At 42.2% G+C, this 20,193-nt stretch overlaps 1 protein-coding gene across 10 annotated transcripts in view; it reads right to left on the bottom strand.

The window, feature by feature from the left end:
* Positions 1 to 20,193, bottom strand: part of Poc1a (POC1 centriolar protein A) — a 90,713-nt gene that overhangs the window by 61,248 nt on the left and 9,272 nt on the right. For all 10 annotated transcript variants that reach the window (XM_063248964.1, XM_063248968.1, XM_063248963.1 and 7 more), the window contains one exon: positions 13,249 to 13,382. In XM_063248964.1, the coding sequence (XP_063105034.1) occupies positions 13,249 to 13,382 (134 nt within the window). The remainder of the gene's footprint in view (positions 1 to 13,248; positions 13,383 to 20,193) is intronic.

Here is a 20,193-nt window from a genome sequence, read left to right on the forward strand (position 1 = left end):
GATCTCATCTTATTAAAAAGATTTTACACAGCAAGAGAAACTACCAATAGAGTAAAGCAACAACTCAGTGTTGGTAAAGCAACAACTCAGTGTTGGAAAAAATGTTTACAAGCTGTTCCTCAGACAAAGGATTACTACTGAGATCATATAAAGAACTCAAAAAAATCAGACCCCTCCAAATTTATTTCTCGAAAAAAAAAATTTTTTTTTTTTTTTGGTACTGGGGACCAAACTCGCGACCTCGTGCTTGCCAGGCAGGCACTTATGCCACTGAGCCAAATCCCCGGCCCCAGCCCCCCAAATTTAAAGACCCAATCCAAAAATGGGTATCTGAGATCAATATACATTTCTCAGATAAAGAAGTAAAAATAGGAAATAAATGTATGAAAAAAATGTTCAACATCACTGGTTATTTGAGATGCAAACTAAAACACAGATTCTATCTCACTCCAAAAAATGGGCATTATCAAGAAATCAACCAAGGGGTGGGGATTTAGCTCAGTGGCTAAAGTGCCTGCCTGTTAAGTGCAAGGTCATGAGTTGGATCCCCAGTACCAAAAAAAAAAAAAAAAAAAAAAGAAAGAAAGAAATCAACCAATAACAAATGACGAGGAAGTAGGAGTGCAGACTGGGACAACCACTGTGGAAATCATTGTGGCAATTCCACAAAAAAACTAAGACTGAGGCTCAATAGTACCAGCTATTCCCCTTTTAGGTATCTTCCCAAAAAAATTAAATGCATCATACTATAGCAAGATATGTTCTCCCATGCTCACAGTGACACAGTTTGTAATAGCCGAATCTTGGAAATAGCTCAAATGTCCATCAATTGGTGAATGGATAAAGAAGATGTGGGGTTTTTTTTATACAACAGAGTACTACTCTGCCATAAGGAAAAGCTGGAGACATTCGCAGGTAAATGGATGCACTTTGAGACCATATTCCTAAGTGAAATAAATCAGATACACATGTAAGCTTGAACTTGTAGGCACACCATGACTACTGGTGACTCCAGAGGCCTCCACAAAGAAACACAGAGTGCAGTGGCTGATGAATCATTCCAGTTCAGATGTCCTCCCGGAGAGGGTGACTGGCCAGCAGCCATCTTGGAGAGGGGCCAACTGAGCTCAGAACAGTTGCAACCAGGCTCCATCTGGCTCCCAGTGACAGGTTCACAGAGCTGAGTTCAAACCAGTAGGGAGCCAAGTTCAAGCTGGCAGAAGGCACAGACTGCTGCAGGTAGAGTATATCATTCAGCCTCACACTCAGAAACCAGCTTGAACTTCAGTGGAATTTAAGGTACAGCCTCGCCGGTTCATTTTAGATTTTGTTATATACCAACAAATTTAGTTCATACAGTGAAAAGTGCAAAATTAATAGCTACTATAGGCAAGTTACAAGCATCAACCCAGGAATTAAACTTAAAAAAAAAAAATGAGAAGACACTTAAAACTAGATACTGATAGGTTTTTAGCCAAACATCATGGCAGAGGTCCAACATGGTGAGGAGACCATGAAAAGACACCTTATCAGTCTTCTTTCCCCAGTGCTTAGGATCCAAAATAGACTTCCTGCCTTTACTTTCCCCGCTTGCCAAAGGCATTCCAATCCCTAAATAAAATGTCACTCCTATCCACTATCACCAGCTAGTTTAGCACCACCCGATGAGAATTAATGTAAGCAGCCCCCAGCCCTTTGTCTAGCAAGAGAGCCTCTACCGGGCCCTGCCCCTTTACTAAAGGCCTCTTCATACTTTGTTTCCTTCTTATCTCTCCTGAGCCACTTCAGATTGAGTACAAAAACAAAACAACAACAACAAAAAAATCAGATACAAACCCAGGTTTTCAGCTCACCGAAGGCAAACCCAGGGGACAATCAGGTGGAATAAGTCAAAAGCCACCCACCCAGACTCTCTAAAGTGGTAACAGTGAAAGTAACAAAGCAGATGAACCAAGCTCTAGAAAAAAATCAAATCAAAAAGAATTTCTTAGATAACAGAGAGATGGTGACTATAATGAAGAACATGCTTAGTGACTTCAGAATATATACAGATTAAAAAAATAGAAGTACTTAGGAAAATGATGGAAACCATGAGTGCCCAACATAGGAAAGAAATGAACCCATGAAACAGATTCAACAGATATTCAGGAGATTTAAAATTCCACTGAGGGCTGGGGATTTAGTTCAGTGGTTCAAGCACTTGGCTGGTAAGTGTGAGGTCATGAGTTTGATTTATGTTAAGTTTTGTAAGCCAGGCATGGTGGTGCATACCAGTAATCCAAGCACTTAAAAGGCTGAGACAGGAGGATTGCTACAAGTTCAAGACCAGCCTGGGATACAAAGTGAGCTCAGGGTGAGCCCAAGCTACACAGTGAGATCCTGTCTCAAAAAACTACACACACACACACAAAAATAATAAAAATTAAAATTTCATTGAAAGTATATGCAGCCAAATGAGCCAACATGAGGACACAATTTCAAATACAGAAGACATGATTGTGGTTAGCAATCATGAAAAGAAAGATTTCTTAAAAACAGTAAGGGACCATGAGAAATCAATCCAGCAGCTGCTAGTCAATGCAAAGAATAACAAAATAAGATTGATTGAAGTCAATGAAAATGCAGGACATAGCGCAAATGACATAAAAACCCTGTCACAGAAATCATGGCAGAGGGGCTAGGGATTTAGCTCAGCGGCATAAGCGCCTGCCTTGCAAGCAGGCAATCGTGAGTTTGATCCCTGGTACCAGTAAGAAAAAGACAAAAAAAAAAAAAAAAAAAAAAGAAATCATGGCAGAAAACTTCCCAAGCAGAGAAAAAGAACTTGATATACACAGGATAAGTGAGGCATATAGAACCACAATTATCCATAATTAGAAACAAAAACAAAACTACGCCAAAGCATGTAATAGTCAAGAATCCAGAAACTCCACACAGAAACAAAACAGTAAAAGCCGTTAGTGCTGGGCATGGTGGTGCACATCTATAATCCCAGCACTCAGGATGCAGAGGCAAGAGCTTACTACAAACTTGAAGTTAGCATGAGTTACTAAGTGAGTTCAAGTCCAGTCTGAACTGCAGAGCAAAACTCTCTCTCAAAAAGACAACAACAAAAAAAGCTGTTAAGAGCTGTGTGTGATGGCATATGTCTGTAATCCCAGAACACTGGAGGCTGAGGCAGGAGGATCACCATGAGTTCGAGGCCAGCCAACCTACATAAGTGAGCTCAAGGTCAGCCTGCACTACATAGCTAGATGCTGCCTCAAAAAAAAAAAAAAAAAAAAAAGTTAATAAAAGCTGTTAAGAGAAAAAAAATAAATCACCTAGAAAGGAAAGCCCATCAGAATCACAGCAAATTTCTCAACACAAACCCTCAAGTCAAGGAGACCTTGAAGTATTTCAAACCCTAAAAGAAAAAACCTCTGCCTCAGATTGATATGCCCCACAAAACTATCTTTCAAAATTGATGGAAAAAAGAGACATCCATGACAAAGAACACTTGAAGAAATTCATGGACACCACACCAGCACTCTAAAATGTTCTGAAGAATATTCTAGAAGGAGGTAAGAACGATTACAACTCCATGAATCTCAACAGAATAAATCCAACAGGCAAGGCAAACAATTAATGGGGGGGGGGGAGCCAACAACAGGAAAATAACATGACAAGGACAAGTCAATACATATCAGCTGTAACCATCAATGTGAAGTCTCAGTTGACCAATCAAAGAAACAGGAAGAGGAGTTGAAAGGAGCTTAAGGGAAAAAAAAAAAAAGAATCAAGTTATATCATGTACAGGTACAAAGTCTCTACAATGAATGTGATCATTACATATATCTAAAATATACCCAAAAAATCTAATTAAAAACAAAACAAAGACAAATAAAGAAATATTGGCAGAATGGATCAAGACACAAGAAACAACATGCTGCATATAAGAAACACATTTAAATCAAAAAGGCTCATACAGCATGCTAAAGTAAAATGCAAAGGAACTGAAATTATCCCATGCATATTATCAGACCATGATGCACTGAAAGTGGAAATCAATGGCAAAAGAAACCACAAAACTTCATAAACCCATGGAAATTAAGAAAGACCCTCCTGAATAACCCCTAGGTCACAGATGAGGGTAAAGAAGAAATTAGACAGTTTCTACAATTAAACGATAATACCACTTAGACATACCAGAACTTACAGATACAATGAAAGTAGCCCTATAAGGGAAATTTGTAGCAATCAATACCCATATTAGAAAAACAACCTAATATTGAGCTCATATAAACAACCTAATGTTGAAACTCAAGGTTCTAGAAAAAAGTAGCACAGCAAGCCCATAGCTCCTATGAGGGAGAAAATGATAAAGATCAGAATAGAAATTAATCCAGAGACTAAGAAAACAATACAAAGAATCAACCATTTGAAGAGTTGGTTCTTTGAAAAATTAAATAAAATTGACAAAACCCTTAGTCAACCATATCAAAAAAATGAAAGACTCAAATCCATGCAATTAGGGATGAAAAGGATAAAATCACAACAGATCCTGCAGAAACCCAGATTATCAATACCTACTTTGAGAATATGCATTCTAATAAAATGGAAAACACAGAAGAAATGAACAGACTCCTAGACACATATGAATTACCAAAGCTGAATCAAGAAGATATAAAAATTCTAAATAAACCATTATCAGCCAATGAAACTGAAGATGTAATGAAAAACTTACCGACAAAGGAAAGCCCAGGCCTTGATGGAGTCACAGCTGAATCCCATGGGAAATTCAGAGTAGACTCAATTCCCTACTTCTCAAACTCTTTAACAAAATCAAAGGAGAAGGAATACTCCCAAACTCACTCCTGGAAACAAGCATTACCCTGATACCAAAACCAGACAAGGATCCAACTAAAAAGAACTACAGGGCTGGGGATTTAGCTCAGTGGCACAGCACAAGGTTGTGAGTTCAATTTCCGATACAAAATAAAGAGAAAGAAAGAACTACAGACCAATCTCCTGAATGAACATAGATGCAAAAATCCTTAATAAGATACTGGCAAAGAGAATGCAGCAAATCATCAAGAAGATTATACACCATGACTAAGTGGGATGCATCCCAGGAATGCAGGGATGGTTTAATATATGCAAATCAATAAATGTCACACACCATGTTAACAGAGCCAATGACAAAAACCATAGGATCATCTCCATAGATGCAGAAAAAGCATTTGACAAAGTCCAACCCCCATTCATGATAAAAAAAAAAAAAAACCCTACACAAAACTGGAATAGATGGTCTTTATCTCAATCTGATAAAAACCACTTATGACAAATCAATAGCCAACATCATACTAAATAAACAAAAACTGAAAGCTTTCATTATAAAGTCAGGAATAAGACAAGGATGCCCACTGTCAGTACTCTTATTCAATATAGTTCTGGAAACATTAGTGAGATCAAATAGATAAAAGTAAGGAATAAAAGGAATAATGATAGGAAAGAAAGAAATTAAATTATTATTTGCAGATGACATGATACTGTACATAGAAGACCCCCAGAACTACCAAAAGACTCCTAGATTTAATAACCAAATTTAGCAGTATAGATGGATAAAGCCAACACTCAAAAATTAATAGCCTTCTTGTATGTGAACAATAAACTCACTGAGAGAAAAATCAGGAAAATGACACCTTTCACAACAGCATCTGTTAATACATTGTGTCACCCTAAGAAGTTTAGAAGCTTTACTGAGAGAATCAGCAGGGGGCCAGGGTCCCTACTGCTTTTTGCCCCAGTGCCATGCCACTTTGCCTTGCAGCCTGCTGCTCATAGGCTGAAACCTCCAAAAACTACAAGCTAAATAAACCTTTCCTTCCTTCATTTTTGGTATCAGGGATTTTGTCTCAGCAATGAGAAAAAAAGTAACCAAGATAGCATCCAAGAAAATGAAATACTGAGGAAGCAATCTAACAGGAAATAAAAGACCTCTATATTGAAAACTATCGTACTCTGAGTTTAATGTTTTGTTTTTTTTTTTAATCGGTATTGGGCCTACCCTGCAAGCAGGCAGTTGTGAGTTTGATCCCTGGTAACGGAAAAAAAGAAAAAAAAAAATCGGTACCGGTGATCAAACTCCGGACCACGCACTTGCAAGGCAGGCGCTTATGCCGCTTAGGTAAATCCCCAGCCCCAACTATGTACTCTGAACAAGGAGATTGAAGAGGATATCAGAATACGAAAAGATATTCCTTGTTCTTGAATAGGAATATAGTGAAAATGGCCATATTTCCAAAACCATTACACAGATTTATTATACTTTCAATAAAAATTTCAACCATATATCTCACAGAGTTAGAGAAAACAATCCTAAAATTCATTTGCAACCAGAAGAGACCTAGAATAGCAAAAGAAAATTTGGGACCCAAAGACAAGGCTGGGAGCATCACTATCCCTAACCTGAAATTACAGTACAAAGCTGCTGTGATTTTTTAAAAAAGCATGGTACTGGCAATAATAATAATAATAATAATAATAATAATAATAATAACATAAGAATTAATGCACATTAGAAGACACAGAAAAACTCCAAACACACTCAGTCACCTTATCACTGACAAAGAAGAAAAATAGCCTATTCAGTAAATAGCACTGGAAAAGTTGGCTTTCCACATGCCCAAGACTAAAACTAGACCTATGTTTATCACCATGAACTAAATTAAAATCAAAATGAATCAAAAATCTAAGCATTGAAACAGAAACATTAAATCTACTGGAAGAAAACATAGAATTCAACATTGGTGTAGGCAAAGACTTCATGAACAAAATTCCAAGTACTCAAAAAATATTCAAAGAATTAACAACTGGGATCTCATCATATTAAAAACCTTTTGCACAGCAAAAGAAATCATCAACAGAATGAAAGGACAACCTATAGAGGGGAAAAAATTTAGCCAATTATTCTTCAGACAAAGGACTAATATCTGAAATATATAAAGAATTTTTAAAAATCAGACCCCCAAATTTAAAGGGGCCCAATACACACTTCTCAGAATTACAAACAGCAAATAAATACATAAAAAATGTTCAACATCACTGGTCAAAAGATGCAAATTAAAACACTGAGATTCTGTCTCACTTCAGAAAGAATGAGAATCATCAAGAAATCAACCAATAATAAATTCTGGAGAAGTTGTGTGGATAAAAGAATACTTCTCCACTGTTGGTAGGAATGTAGACTGGTACAACTACTGTGGAAATCAGTGTGGAGATTCCTCAAAAAACTATAAGTAGAGGTCCCACTTGACCAAGCTATTTCCCTTCTTGGTATCTTCTCAAAAGAATTAAAAGCATCATACCATAGCAATATATGTGCACCCATGTTTATTTCTAGCAGCACAGTTTGTAATAGCTAAATCTTGGAAACATCCCAAATGCCCATGAATTGATGAATGGATAAAAAAGATGTGGTTTTTTTTTTTTTTTTTTTGTACAAGTGGTAAGCTTGAAATTTATCAAAATAAAAAAATCTGAGGAAAATAAAATGGGTAAGTTCACTAAAAAAATCAAACATCGCAACTAACTTGGTTTTATCCCAGGGATGCAAAAAGGATTTAACATATGTAAATCAATAAATGCTAACCAGAGGCAAGGACAAAATTCACACAATCGTCTCAACAGGTACAGAAAAAGCCGCTAACAACTCCAATAACCATTTATGATAAAAACTCTGATGAAAATAAATACAAAGAAGCTTATCTTAAAGTGATAAAAGCCATGTAAGACAAACCCACTGCCAACATCATGTAAGTGGGGGGAAAAATGAAAGCTTCCCCTCTTGGACTTCCGGGAGAACATGGCGGATAGTTAACAGCAACTACCGGAGGCTCTCTGAAAGGCTCGGCTCAGAAATCAGGAATGATGCGGACTAAGGAGACATGAGCCGGTAGAGATATGCTCTGCTGACTCAGGAACGAACTGGGCTGAGAGAAACCAACTTGGAATGCAGTCCAGGCACTAAAATAGGAACAGAAAAGTCTCGGTGTGGAGGCTGGACCCCGCACCATTGGAAACCGCGGTTTGGATTTCCCGCCGCTCGGCGGCTGACTGCCTCCACAGCGGCTCGGCAAGGAGAGACGCGCAGAAGCTCTGGGAACGGGAGTCTGCGAACGGAGTCGAAAACAGGACGGACAAGGAGGTGTACACTGACTGGTGGCGAGGTGAGTGAGAGAAACTGACACTCCACTAGAGTTTGACTCCAGCGGAGGACTTTCTGGGCTCGGGCAGTCCTGTAAGAACAGGACGCGGTGGCGACTCCAGCCACACATTCCCCTCTCGGACGGGATTGGTGAAAAGTGTCTGGCCTGCGTGACGCTGTGGGCAGACTTGGTAGGCTGGCCTAACCCAGATCCCAGAGCCTGACGGTGGCCCGGAGGGGTGACTCCCGCGTAGGCTGCCTAGTCCGTAACTCCCTGGTGCGCAGCGGTGGGCGGGAACACCTAGCCAGCGCAATTTGATCAGGCTGTGGCTGACAGGCAGGGAAGCTGGGCCTCCTATGTAAGCTTGCATTTTATAAGGAACGGAGAAAATGGGGAAGGGAAGCAACAAGAAAGGCTCCTCGGCCCCCAATTCTGAGAAACAGGCAATAGCGGACACCGCACCAATAGACATTAAGCGCCATATAGAGAGCCTCATAGACCAATTCAGGAATGAAGTTATCAACGACCTGAAGCTAGAAGTATGCAGAATAGTTAGAGAAATGCTAAGCACCACCCAGGAAAAAACAGATGGTGGAATGGAAGAACAGAAAAAGAGGGGAGAATTGTTTGATGGAGAAAACAGAGAAAGCATAGAGTACGTGAAGCAGGTTCAAAGGGACTATCAAGAAATTAAGAAGTCTATCCAAGACTGGCATAACAGCTTGAAAGAAACTAAGGACAGACTATCTGATCTGGAGGGCAGACTTGTAATATGGGAGAATGAAATGAAAAACTTCTTAAAAATAACAAAGAAACAAACAGCAATAATACAAAGACAAGAAGATGATAAGAGGATCCATACCTTAAGGATTAAGAACATAAAAGAAGAAGTAGGGACACAAACAAGTGAACTACAAAAGCTACTCACAGAAATAATCCAGGAGAATTTTCCTAATTTAGCAAAAGGTAAAGATACTCAGATGTATGAGGCATACAGGACCCCAGCTACCTACAACCCTAACAGAGAAACACCCAGGCATATAATAATAAAAATTCCAGAAATTCAATACAAGAACAGAATATTAAAAGCTGTCAGAGACAAGAAACAGACCACTTACAAGGGAACACCCATCAGAATTACAGCAGATTTCTCTGCACAAACCATCAAATCACGAAGAGCATGGGGGGAAATAATTCAAGCTTTGAAAGATAATAATCTTCAGCCAAGATTGAGATATCCTGCACAACTGTCCCTGGAAATTGATGGAAAAACAAGGTGCTTCCAGGATAAAGAGGAACTGGGGGAATTTGCAACCACCAATTCAACTCTACAGAAAGTATTGCAGGATATTCTAAAAAAAGAAAAATACAAAGAACCCAGAAATAGTGGCGGGGAGGCCACAACGAATGGAGCAGAGAACAAAATGAAGAAGACAAACTGACAGCTACTGACAGAAAAAGAGCTCAACAGAAATGAGACAGAGAAGATTGGATGATAAGAACAGCTATTTTAGAGAAAATGACATCTTAATAGGTAATACTGATTTAGTATCATCTTGTTTTGAAGTCTCATCTAGCTTTTGTTCTTCTGTCTCCAATGGTCTAAACAGGTTGTATCTTATTGGATTTTATTATGTACGATAGTATAAGCAAAAACCTTTTAAAGACAAGGAGATTATACAGAAACCATTGTTCATTTTCTGTTAGTCGATTCTAAATACTCTGTAATGCTGTCATTCTCTTAAATGGTTTTACATTGTTTTGATATACTTAATGCTACAGTATATGAAGTTGTACTCAAGGACTTCAGGGAGGGAGTCAATATGGTAACTACTTTTAAGTCGGAATTATCTGGTGGTGAAACACTATTCTGCTTAAATGGTTATGTTTCGATCTGCGCTGTTTTGTTGTTATGTCCTCTTTTTTCTCATTATTTACTTTTTTTATTTTTATCCGTTTAATTAAAGGGAAAAAAATAGCAGGATATAATATAGTAACCCACTTTGACTTTCTATTATCTCGATTTGAAGCCCTGTATTACTCTCACCATCTTGTTTTTGACTGATGTTCCCCTATTCTGTTTTGATGGATAGTATCAGGTTCGAAAGTTTAGGCATCAGCTGAGAAGATAATGAGATTCATTATAACGCCCATTCTCGTTGACTTTTATCTACTTTTGAAGACCTACAATGTCTCCAATGTTTTGGTTTTGTCGGTTTTGTTCTTTACTATTTTGTTCAATTGTATTATAACTAATGATATAGGCAATTCTATTAGAGATAGCGGGAGGCATTATGGTAACCACTGATGATCACCTTGTATTATGTTTATATATTATCTATTATGTCCACCCTTTTGACTTGACCGATTCTGTCCTGTTATGTCTCATTTGGTTTTACTCTCTTCCAAAAATGCAATAAGAACCATGGGAGCAATGAAACCCAAAATGTGTAATAGTCATTGTACAAAAGAGAGGAAAAGAAAGTGCTCTAAACTATATAACTGCATGTATATTTAAGTGTATAAGATAGAAAATGATATCACAGAGTTTTATTGGATCATTGAACAGAACTGTTTGCAGTATCATTGTTGGAATGTCCACTCTACAAGCTTTAATTTTGTGACTTGAACAATTATTTTTAAGATGGCAATATATAATCCATTAACTAGTGATTTCCTACTGTTCATTTTTTTCTTCTGTAAATCTGTATAACTTGTATCCTTTCACTTTTTTTTCTTTTCTCCTTAAATAAATAAAAAAAAAAAAGTAAAAAAAAAAAGAAAGCTTCCCCTCTAATATCAGGAACAAGACAAGAATGTGCACTAACCATTCCTGTTCAATACCATACTTGAAACTTTAGCCAGCAATCAGGCAAGAGAAAGGAATAAAAGAGATAGACAGGAAAGGAAGAAGTCAATTATCATTATTTACAGATGACACGATCCTTTACTTTGAAGATCAAAAATTCCACTAAGAGATTCCCAGTAGTAAATAAATTCAGCAAAGTACCAAGATACCAATACACAAAACTCAACACCATTCCTGTACACCAGTAAACTCATCAAGAGACTAAGAAAACAACTCCATTCACAATCATGTTTTTAAAAATTAAATACTTGGGAATTAACCTAACCAAGAAAGTGAAAGATCTCTACAATATAAACTATAGCCTAAAAAAAGAGAGTTAAAGAGCACATCAGAAATGGAATAACCTGTTCCTGGAGAGGCAAAACCAGTACTGTCAAAAAGGCCATACTTCCATAACTAATACATAGATTGAGTGTAACACTAATCAAAATACCAACCGTATTCTTTACAGAATTAGAAAAAACAATGGTAAAATTCATGAGACCAAAAAAGACCCAGAACAGCAAAAGCAATTCTGAGCACCAAGAGCAAAGCAGGAGGCCAGGGATTTAGCTCAACAGCATAATCACCTGCCTTGCAAGCCCACAGTCCCAAGTTCGATCCCCAGTACCAAAAAAAAAAAAAAAAAAAAAAAAAAAAGAGCAAAGCAGGAGGCAGTAGAATCCCAGACTTCAAGCTACGTCACAAAGCTACAGTGATTAAAAACAGCAAAGTATTGACCAAAACAAACAAACAAACATGCAGATCAGTGAAACACAATAGAGGATGCAGAAACAAACCTAGGCACATTCAGCCATCTGATTTTTGACAAAGAGACCACAAACATATGCTGGACAAAATACAGCCTCTTTAAGTGATGCTGGGAAAACTGGTTATCTACACGTAGGAGAATCCGTCTAGACTCTTCTCTCACCTTGTACTAAAATAAAATCAAAGTGAATCAATAGATATTAAAACAGAAACACTGACTCTGTTGGAAGATAAAAGTAGGTAAAACTCTTGAAGATATAGGCATAGGCAAGGACCTTCTGAACAGAACCCCAACCGCACAAGAAATAACACTAACAAGCAACAAATGAGATTATATCAACTTAAAAGTTTTTTGTATAACAAAAGAAACAAGCAACCCAGTGAAGACACAACCTACAAAGCGGGAAAAAAATTTTGCCAGCTCCCTCTCAGACAAAGGACTAAAACTAGAATATATAAAAAAATGAAAAAAGTTAGAATCTCCCCCAAATAAAGACCCAATCAAAAAGTGAGCAAGTGAAATGAATAGACACTTAGAAATATAAGTGGTCAATAAGTACATAAAAAAAAGTGCAGTATCTTTGATAATTAAAGAAATGCTGATCAAAACAATACTGACTACTCCAGAAGACTGGCTACCATCAGGAACTCAAAAACCAAAGGCTGGAGAGATCATGGGGATAAAGGAATCCTTCTACATTGTCGGTAGGAATGTAAACTAGTGGACCAACATGGAAACAGTATGGAGATATCTCAAAATACTAAAAATAAATATTCCATTTGACTCAGCTATACCTTTTAGGTGTCTTCTCCAAAGAGTTAAAGACACCATATTACAGTGATACATGCAAATCTGTGTTTACAGCAGCACAACTCACAGTCACTAAACCCTGGAAACAGCCTATATGTCCATCAGCAGATGAATAAATAAAGAAAATGTGGAATATATACATAATGGAGTACTGTGCCAGGGACATAGCTCAGTGGTACCATGCCTACCTGGCAAGTGCAAGGTCCTAAGTTTGATTCCCGGTGCACACACACACATCAAAAAAACCTAAAACATAATGGAGTACTACTCAGTCATAAGGATTTAAGTCATCTGTAGGATACACCATGAGACCATAATGCTAAGCGAAATAAATTAGACACAAGTTAAATATTATATTGTATCTCTTATATGAAGAACTCAAAATATAAATAATTTAAAGAACAAAATAAAAGATAGACCATTGGAAACCGGGAGGTACACTTCTTGCAGATGAGAAGAGGATTTAGGGATAGAGGAGTGGGGAGGGAGAAGGGGAAGGGGATGTGAAAAGGTACAGTGTGTGTATACAGCCATTCTCTGCTAAGAATGCATTCATTATGTACTAAGAAAAGAGAGCCTGGGCCTAGGCCCACGCCATACGTCTCAGCCGCGGGTGATGGCCCCCTCACCTGATGCCCATGGAGCGTGTAGAGCAGTCGGCCCTCCATCAGGTCCAGGATCTTCAAGGTGGAGTCACTGGAGGCTGTGATCAGGTATTTTCCCGATGGATGGAAAGACAGGGCGTTCACTGCTGCGCTGTGCACTGGAGAAAGACATTGGCTGGGGGCTGGCGGGAGGCCTGGAGAGCACAGCTGGTGCCTGAGACAGCCAAGTGGGGTCAGCACGGCCAACAAGGCTGGGCCAGGATGGCTACTGCCTGGAAGAGCTCTGGGTCGTCACCACCACCACCACCACCACCACCACCACCACCACCACGGGTTTTCCAGGAAAGTGGCAAACAGCCAAGGGACGAGAAAAGACTCAGCTGGAGCCAAGTGTGGGTAGTGGAAGACAGGAGGAAGGAACACATGCAGCAAGTCAGGCACACTGAGCAAGATGCACTGCAGCAACCTTGCATCACTCTCCCCAGGCTCCTCGTGTCCTGCAGAAACTTGCCATTGGTGTGTCCCTGATCCCAAGTTGGACACAAGTTCCTTCTTTGGGGTGGGAAGATAATAGCTGCCTCCCAAATGACAGTGTTATCACTGCCACAGAACCAAGAAGAGGACCCACAGTGTCAGACTTGATGGAAAGTTCTTAGGTATTCTCTGTTCAAGGCACTGTGACAACAGTGTCACCCTGTGCGACAGTTGAACCCTTGAGTGGGAGTATTGTGCAGGGATGGCTCCTAAAATAAGGTCCGAGGCATGTGAGGGGCTCTGCTGACCTGAGAGAGATACAGAGCCATTCTTCCAGCCCAAAGGTGGGCTCAGGGTAGAGCTGGCGGAACCAGCTGTAGATCCAAGCAGGTCATATGGCCAGAGCAAAGCCCGGACCTGCTTATCACTACCTCTCAAAAGCTGCTACTGAAGCCGGGCGTGGCTCACACCTGTAATCTCAGCACTGGGGTGGCTAAGGTGAGAGGATCGTTGAGAGTTTGAGACCAGCCTGGGCTACAAAGTGAGCTTAAGGCCAGCCTGAACTGCATAGACTCCGTCTCAAAAAAAGACACCAAAAAAAAAAAAAAAAGCCCGTACTGAGGAAGCCCCAGTGCTTCCACACCCACTGCCCCAGGGCAGCTGAGGGAAACCAGTGAGGCTCAGGTAACCACGACCCTCCCAAGTTCACACTGCCACAAACACGAAGGCAAGTTTGAAAAGCAAGCCCTCATCCTAGTACCGAAAGCTGCAGGAACCACTGCTGGGCCAGCAAACACACCCACCACGAACAGCCAACAGCAGAGCCGCTCAGATGCCAGTCTGGCTGGCATGCTGATGTGCTGGGGAGAATGAAGACATGTTCCCAACCATATTTAGGGGAGACAGCCAAGGCTTTACATAACTAGATATTTATATCTGAATAACATCCTGCAAGTGCCAGGAATTCCATGAGGCTTCCTGGAGAGGAGCTGAGGGTCTCTATAGCCACTATACACAGACCCTACAACCTGCACCAGGAGGAAGACCACTCCTGCCCCACTTAACATAAAGCTTGCAGAAGAGCAATCAGTTATAGGAGGGTGGGGAAGGGGCCAGGGGAGGACGCACTCAGACAGCCCAGCGCTGGCCAGCACCAAAATTGCAGTCAGTGTGTACATACTACTCTATTGGTCCAACCTACCCGGACACTCTCCCTTAGGAGAAAGGCAACAAAAACTCCATTCTGGGCTGGGGATTTAGCTCAGTGGCATAAGCGCCTGCTTTGCAAGCCCACAGTTATTAGTTCAATCCCCAGTACCAAAAAACAAAACAAAACAAAAAACCATTCTAGCATAAATGCTGGGAATACCAAACACCTGGAGCCACTTATTCCAAAAGGGCTCAGCCTGACATGCTAGGCTTTTGGGGATGCCCCCTTGCTCACACACTTGGTCACCCTAGTCTCCATTCTCACACCTCTCTGCCTCTGGAAAGATATGGAGAGGGACCAATCTAGGGACGTCTCATCTTAGGAACTAGCCTCTGCAGAACACTCCCATTCAAGGGTTCAACTGTCCCACAGGATATGATACTGTTGTCACAATTCCTTCAGCAGAAAACACCTAAGAACAATCTACTTTTCATCAATCTGAAACTGTGGGTCCTCTTCTTGGTTCTGTGGCAGCAATAACACTAACTGTCATTTGGGAGACAGCTATTATCTCCCTACCCCCAAAGAGGGAACTCCGTCCAACTCAAGATCAGGGACACACCAATGCCAAGTTTCCATAGCTCACCAGGAGCCCAGTGAAGGTGGGGCAAGGTCACCACAGCCCTCTCTGCCCACACACACCAGGAACTGCCAGTGTGGGGGGAGCCAGAACCTAAGGAAAGATCTGAGTATCCACAATTTATCCTGCCCACACTGCTCAGCATGAGGAGGCCTTCAGCAAACCTGGCCAGATGAGCTGGCTCCAAAGTGGTCATAGGTCCCAGAGAAAGCCTGAGTGTCCAAGTAGAAGGGACCTTTCTGGAGCAGACGATGGCAGAGCCAAGCTGAATCTCCACATCTGCCATAAGCAATCAGCTCACTTTCAAGCACTAAGGTAGTTCCTTGTGTGTAACTGGTGCTACCTATGACACAGTGGCTCTGGATTCCCCAAAGGGCTTTGGATTCATACCAGAAAGTGCTCTGATACTAGCAGTGAAGGATGCTACAAACATTCCGCTTTACAAATACCACATAAATGCCCACTTTGAGATGGCAAGCCAAGTAAGTCGCCCAGATCAGGTGTGATGGCACACTGTGTCTAATCAATACTTTGCATCCCAAAGTACCAATAAAGGGGGCATGCTTGACCTGTTAGCTGGCTCAGTGGGAAAGCATGCACTTAGCATGTATGAAGCCCTGGGTTCAATTCCCAGAACTACATTTTTTGTTTTTTGTTTTCTTTTTTCTTTTTTGGTAACAGGGATTGAACTCATGACACTGCGCTTACCAGGCAGGTGCTTACACCACTGAGATAAATCTCGGAGCCCCCAGCAATACATTTTAAAAAATGAAAAAACTAAAACCCTCCAAGACCATGCATTGAGTAGGACGGAGGTACTGACCAGTGGCCAGAGAACCTGGGACACAATTCAACCTTCGGGAGAAAATCAGGCCAAGTCTCCCTCAGCTAGCCAAGGAGACTGCCCATCCCAGGAACCCAGGAATAAAACAGTAGAGTCATCACAGTGCAAAGAATCTTACACAGGAATGGTGGGCAGAATGCCAGACTGGGAGCCTGGAGATCCAGATTCCCGACCTCCTGGCTACTGACATGGGCAAGCCTCATGCTTCCAAGACCTGCCTTGCTGGCCATGCAGTCTTGTCAAAAGATCATGGACCTGCACGTGCCTATAAACCACAAGCACACTGTGGGAGCGAGGACGGGGGCTGCTACTCAGATGTCTGAACAGTCTTACTGTGGGCTCAAAGCATATGGAGCAGGACTATTGGCACTCCCAGGAATCCACCAGCCTGTCAACTTACTGCATTGGGAAACCAGAACTGCTTTCCTACAACGACAGGCCAGAGCCAACAAACTCCTTGCCTTGGAAGAGAATTGGCCAGACTGAAACAGTGTTAGCTATCTGCTATAGCCCAAAGCCCCAAGCAGGCTTTAACTTCAACCCAGGACAGGAAGTGACCTCCACAGAGCATGACCACTGGATAGCCGGACACACAATAGAATACAGTTAAACAAATTCTCATACTAAGTGTAGTGGTGCACACCTATAATCACAGTATTCGGGAGGCTGAGGCAGGAAGATCACTGTGAGTTTGAGGTCAGCCTGGGCTACATAGCAAGTTCAAGGCCAATCTGAACTACAGAGCAAGATTCTCTCAAAAGAAGAAAAAAAAAAAAAAAAGCCCACTAGCCATTTAGTAAGTACCTAGTGCTCATTCAGTCAATAGGAAAGACACTGGGCATCACTGTGTCCTTAAAATCTGTCTTCAGGGTTTCAAGGAATCAGGGACAGAAAAGAAGTCAGACATCTATGATCACAATGTTGAGAATTCTTCCTGGAGATCAGCCACCAAAAAGACCCCACTCAACCTGTGGGGTCAGGAGCCCCCTTGGTAGTGGGTTTCAGCTGAGGAGCTCTCCAGGAAACCACTAGACTTGGCCAGGTCCCTCCATCAGCAAAAGAAGTGAGAAGTGATGAGTCCTGACCCACCTGGCTCACTGAGCCCCTGAAGGATGAGCCTCCAGGTTGGGATATGCATTTACTCTCCTGTGAGTACCCACTGGGTACCTCTACATTGCACAAGGAACTCTGGGGACTCCAGCTGGGTTACAGGGTCAAGCCGCTCCAAGGCTCCGACCTTCCTGGGGTGGCTGAGAAACAAGATGCTATAGCCTCACTGAGGAGCTTCACCCCATGAGGTAAAAACAGCAGCAAAAGCAGACTGACAGCTGTCAGGTGACTGTCAGCCATGTGTGCCTGAGCCCACTCAGCACTTAGCCCTGGAGCCCATCTGAGCCCACCGACCTCTGCAGCCCTGCCATCCCCAAGCTCCTCAGCACTCCCCATCCTCCTTATCTACTCTCCCTCCTGACTACCTCCTCCTTCCTCCCCTGGCTCCACCCTCTGCAGCCCTCTCATGCTGGAGACAGGGCTCAGACCCCTCACTCAGCTTTTCGGAGCTACTTCTTCAGTGGCCCCTCACTGATAGGGCCCAGGGTATGGCCTCAGCCCTTTTCATGTGCCAAATCCCAGGCCCCAGCCAGGCCCTCCTTCCCCACAGGGTTAGCTTCTGCCTGCCTCTACCCAGTCTCCATAGGCTAGGCCCTAGGCCGGACCACTCCCCACGGATGCAGGCCCTTGCCTTGTCACTGGCCAGGGACAGCCACCAACTGGGTATTCCAGCCTCCTGTCAAGTAGACCACTTGCTCTTTTCTCAAATAACCCTCATCCCTTCACTCCAGAATGACTGGCCATCCTCGGCACTGCCAGTCCAGCTTTGTCTTTGAGACTTTGGGCCACAGAGGACATTCAAGGCTCTCCCCAGTTGAGTACCTGCTACTGTGCCCTGTAAACATCAAGCCCAAGCTCCTGATGCATCAGATTTGGGCCTGGACTCTCCTGGGATCACCTAGAGAACCTCTCCTCTCTACCAAGACTCATACGTTACAAGGCACACACCCAGCCCTGGCCCCTTTACAGAAAGGAAATAGCCCGCACTCTGACTGCTGTACCACCTCACCACCTCCCCACAGCATCTTCCTACCCGGGCCTCCCTGTTCTGTACCTGCCCAACCCTGGCCCTTAACTCAGGACTTGTCTACAGCAGAAGAGAGGCCCCAAGACTTGGAGGTGGGGAGGGACAGACCTCTCCGAGTAGAGAGTAGACCTTGCCACTGTTCTAGTCTAGAAAACTGAAAACATCAGCATCAGTGACACGCACCAGAGCCACTGCATAAGACAGACATGGTTCTTACAGCTGGGCCCTGACACCTGGTGGTGGTGGAGGGTACTGCAGACCTTGACCAACCTGGCGGCCCTCAGCAAACCAGGCAGGATACTAGGAGCAAGGAAGACTTCGCCATCACCATCATCCCTTATTCTAATTTCGTACTGCATTTACTCATGGTTTTGTTTTGTTTTTCAGGTAGTATTGAAAATCAAATCAATCCCACGGACTTCGTACTAGGATACATCTCCAGCCCTTTTATAAATGTGTTAAGCCTTTTATAAATGATGGCACTTGCCTGTAATCCCAGCACTCAGAAGGCACAGACCACTGTGAGTTCAAGGTCGGCCTAGGCTAAACAGTGAGTTCAAGGCCAGCCTGAGCTACATAGCAAGACCTTGTGTCAAAAAATAAAGTAAAATGAGAGCCGGGCGTGGTGGCTCACGCCTGTAATCCCAGCACTCGGGAGACTGAGGCAGGAGGATCGTTTCAAGTTCAAGACCAGCGTGGGCTACAAAGTGAGCTCAAGGCCAGCCTGAACTGCATAGCGAGATCTTGTCTCAAAAAGAAAAAAATAAATAAATAAAATAAAATAAAATAAAATAAAATAAAATGTTTTGAGATAGGGTTTTGTTAAATTGCCCAGGCTGGGTTCAAACTCACAATCTTTCTGCATCAGCCTTCTAGAATACTGAGACTCTAGGTGTGCAATGCCATGCCCAGCTGATCACAATTCTGGACACAAACCAACTCATAAATCCTCCAACACCACCTGTGAGACAGGACCTATCATTGTACCAGGAGCTCTAGAGAGTTAAGTGACCTGCCCAATATCATGAAGGCAAGAACACAGAAGTGACCTAGATTCTACCCTCCACTGTTGCTGCAGGCCAGGATCTTCTGCTTCTTGGGAGGCTGGCGCACCTCAGCTATCCCAAGAAAGTGTTGTCTTCAAGCACCTGAGATAGTCAAAAAGTGCTCATGAGGGTGCTAGGGGTAGCTCTGAAACCTGAGCCCTGCCCAGTGTGGTGGCACATGCCATAATCCCAGTACTCAGGAGGCTGCGCAGGAGGACTGCCATGAGTTCGAGGCTGGCCTGGGCTACATAAGGAAGTTTGAAGCCAGCCTGCACGACACAGCAAGACACTATCTCAAAAAAAAAAAAAAAAAAACCAAAAAACTATGTCAGGAGTGGTGGTGCATGTCTGTAATCCCAGCACTTGGGAGGATGAGGCAAGAAGATCACCAGTAGGGGGTCGGGATTTAGCTCAGAGGCATAAGCACCTGCCTTGCAAGCAGGCAGTCGTGAGTTTGATCCCCAGAACCAAAAAAAAAAAAAAAAAATCACCAGGAGTTGGAGGCCAGCCTGGCCTACAAAGTGAATCAAGACTATTTAGTGGAAACCCTACCTCAAAAAGACAAAACAAAACACAAAAACAAAAACAAAAAAACGAGTCCTGCACCTATGTCAGCCATCCCCCACCAATGTTTCCAAAGGCTACACTTAAATCAGGGGCACAGTCCTGGGCCTGGCT

Source organism: Cavia porcellus, unplaced genomic scaffold, assembly GCF_034190915.1.
Source record: "Cavia porcellus strain 051 isolate PalLab524CR breed Dunkin Hartley unplaced genomic scaffold, mCavPor4.1 scaffold_5, whole genome shotgun sequence".
Lineage (NCBI taxonomy): Eukaryota > Metazoa > Chordata > Mammalia > Rodentia > Caviidae > Cavia > Cavia porcellus.